General features: G+C 50.7%; 1 protein-coding gene across 1 annotated transcript in view; it reads right to left on the bottom strand.

Annotated features, from left to right (window-relative positions):
- ACKR2 (atypical chemokine receptor 2) overlaps positions 1-1727 on the bottom strand; it is a 7488-nt gene extending 5761 nt beyond the window's left edge. Inside the window, 2 exon segments of the mRNA XM_026842619.1 lie at positions 1419-1464; positions 1674-1727. Of these exon segments, the coding sequence (XP_026698420.1) occupies positions 1419-1464; positions 1674-1727 (100 nt within the window).
- Between the last annotated feature and the right edge of the window lie 1365 nt (positions 1728-3092).

The following is a 3092-nucleotide window of genomic DNA, read 5'->3' as shown; positions in this document are numbered from 1 at the left end:
CAAAACCGCAGCACCAGCCATGAGAAGGGCTCCGATCTGTCATCACCAAACCAGCGAGACCGTCTGCCAAAACTTGCCAGCTTGTTGTGCTGTCCCCATTACAGATTACACCAAGACCTGCTCCTCCTTCAGTGCTTGGCATAAGGATCATTCTTCAGCTAGTGCCTATTTCTGCTAGCACAATTAGCTCAGCAATGTCACAAAGGTCTCTGCTAGAAAAATCTCTATCAGGATTGTTCCAGTTTTGCCATCAGCGTGCTCAGCAGCAAAATACAGCTTGGCCTCACATGAAGTACTCCAAGCTCTCAAAATAAGCCAACAGAAATTTAAGCACAGGCTAGTAAACACATGCAAAAGATACATTTCACCCGTGGCTGTGTTCCTCCGCATGCAGCATTTTAAACACATCCGTTTCAGCAGACAGTTTCTTAAACTAAACGTGCAAATCATTTCCTCTGCAGGCCGAAGGATGTGGTCTCTCTGCCCCTGCTACGACCACCCCGATTTGCTAAATATGTTATATCTCAGCGTGACTCGTTCAGAGAAGGAAACGCGAGAGCACCCTGTCAGTCAGGAGAGGTGGAGGCAACCAGAGGTGAGGCTTACACAAGAATATCGAGAAGTGAATCAGTTAGTCCGCTCTAAGAGGCTTCTGAGACCTTCAGATCACGCAGAGGCCGGGCTGGGCGCGGGGCAGGGGAAGCTGGGCGAAACGCGCCTCCCGGCTGCCCCGGCCTTGCCCGCACTCACAGCAGGCTGGCGCGGAGCCCCGTGCAGACACCCACGGGGGCCAGCTCTGACACATGGGTGGGAATGCGACAGGTCCCAGCGCCGCTCCGGGCAAGGGGACGACGCTGGGCACCGCCAGGCTGCCTCCCCCTGCCCAAAGCCCCGTCCAACCTGGCCTTGAACCTCTCCAAGGAGGGGGCAGCCACAGCTGCTCTGGGCAGCCTGTGCCAGTGTCTCACCACCCTCACAGGGAAGAATTTCTTCCTTATCTCTAACCTGAATCTCCCCACTTTCTGTTTAAAACTGTTACCTCTCATCCTATCCCCACACTCCCTGATAGAGTCCCTCCCCCCTTTCCTTCAGCCCCTTTCAGCCCTGGGAGGCCGCTCTAAGGTCTCCCCAGAGCCTTCTCTTCTCCAGCTGAACCCCTCAACTCTCTCAGCCTGTCCTCACAGGGGGGTGCTCCAGCCCCCCCAGCATCTTTGTGGCCTTCTCTGGACGCACTTGAGCAGGTCCATGTCCTCCTGATGTCGGAGGACACAGAGCTGAACATATGTTCACTCTGCCAACCCTCAGCTCCCCCAGGCAGGATTGGACCTGGTTGTTCTCTGCACTGAGAAGTTCCCAGGGCTGAGACCCTGGTGTAGAAATCTGCATTTTTTTCCAGGAAATCTGAATAAGCCACATGCTATGTGAATGTTGCATGATCCTCATCCCCTGCAGGAGCAGAAACAGCTACCAGCAAGGACACAGCTGGGGCCAGAAGGCACTGGCGGCTCTATGGAGACAAACACGTCTTTGCAGGCAGCAGTGAAACCCCACAAGTGGTACCAGAATAAGGAGCATATGGCCATTGTTGAACATGCAACCAGAGATCAACCACAGCAAAGATGTGCTAGGCTCCACGCTTTGGGGACAGTTTCATGGCACAATCCTTCACTCACCTGCCAAAGGTTTCTTTGATAAAGTGGTTTATTGGAGAGGTTTTAGAGTATCATTGCTGGTGAGTGATCACCCTCCAGCTCATTTCCTTTGTCTCGCCACCAAACAAAGACAGAGGGAATACCCTGACCATGCCAAGGCCATCCACTGTACCAACACCGGTGCTCTTTACAAACCCCAAACCGCCTTGGTAAAAATGGGAGAACAGAGCAGAAGTGATGGACACAGCTTCATATTCAGCCTGCCCCATGGAAGGTAGATTTTTCGAAGAAAAATGTTATTTTACCCATTTCCATGTTTGTCACCATTAGCTGATGTACATGTGTGCCAGCATTTAAAAGATATCCTATAATAAATATATATGGGGGACATAAACATTAGCAGAGGGCAAGAAGCAGTCTTCAGCCAAGGCACCACAGATGCACACAGGGATGCTAGAGGTGACAGCAGTTTCATTAGACCAACAATTAAAATGAAGTAAGTTTTTGGTTTTAATTGAGTTTCTTCCCTGAAGCACATATTGCACAGAGCTGCAGGGAATTAAATGTGCCTCTGAGACTCTGGAGAAAGTATCCTTTACTGTAATTTATTACAGGATTTTAACTCAATTCAGTAGCTCGTAATTGCATCATTTTTTTTGTTTGGTTCAAACTCTGTAGAGCCCTAATGGCTTTGGCAATTAAAGTAACCAGATTACCGGTAATGGGAAGCACATTTAGAGAGATACAGGTGTACTAACAAACGGTTATCTGAACCACTTTCTTTTACGGCCCAAAATGCCATGTGGCAGTGGCCCTGCAGGAGCAGCAGCTCCGCTTCCCTCCGTGTTCAGAGATGGGGAGCCAGTAACACTGCACCAGAGCACTGAAAACTGGGCAAGGTTTTTGGAGAAAAGGACTTTTCTTTGCTGTTTTGCTCTGACGAGGTGTCCCCAGGTATAGGGGAGGGTTTTAGGCATCTTCAGGATGCGGGGGGATTTTTCTTCCTGCCCCAGAGTACAGTTCACCTGAAGTCAGGAGCGATTTCCAGCTTGTCTCTGGGCTTCAAAATCTACCGTCTGGCAGACAGCGGGGGCAAAGCAAGCTCTGCCCGAGAGCTGAAATCCTGGAAAAAACGGTCAATGAGGCAATTCACTGGCAGGAAAAAGAAAGAGTCAGGGAAAGCTTCCACCCGATGTCAAAGCACGGGTTTATACCGACATGAACATGTTTCGAAGCGAAAAGCTGCTAAACTGCAGAATAAAAACTTCAGGCCGCTTTCCCAGAGTGCAAATGACGGCCTAAACCCCCCACTTTTTGGAGTGAAACACATGGACAAGTTTAACCCAAAGTCTCTATGTTTTGCAAAGCCGGGCTATCCGCGCCCTGCCGCGCTCGGCAGAGGAAAGCGCTGGGGGCAGGGCCAGGCCGCTCCCCCTCACC

Source organism: Athene cunicularia (assembly GCF_003259725.1).
Source record: "Athene cunicularia isolate RWA chromosome 2 unlocalized genomic scaffold, athCun1 chr2_part1, whole genome shotgun sequence".
Classification (NCBI taxonomy): Eukaryota; Metazoa; Chordata; class Aves; order Strigiformes; family Strigidae; genus Athene; species Athene cunicularia.
This window is presented reverse-complemented; position numbering and strand designations above follow the sequence as displayed.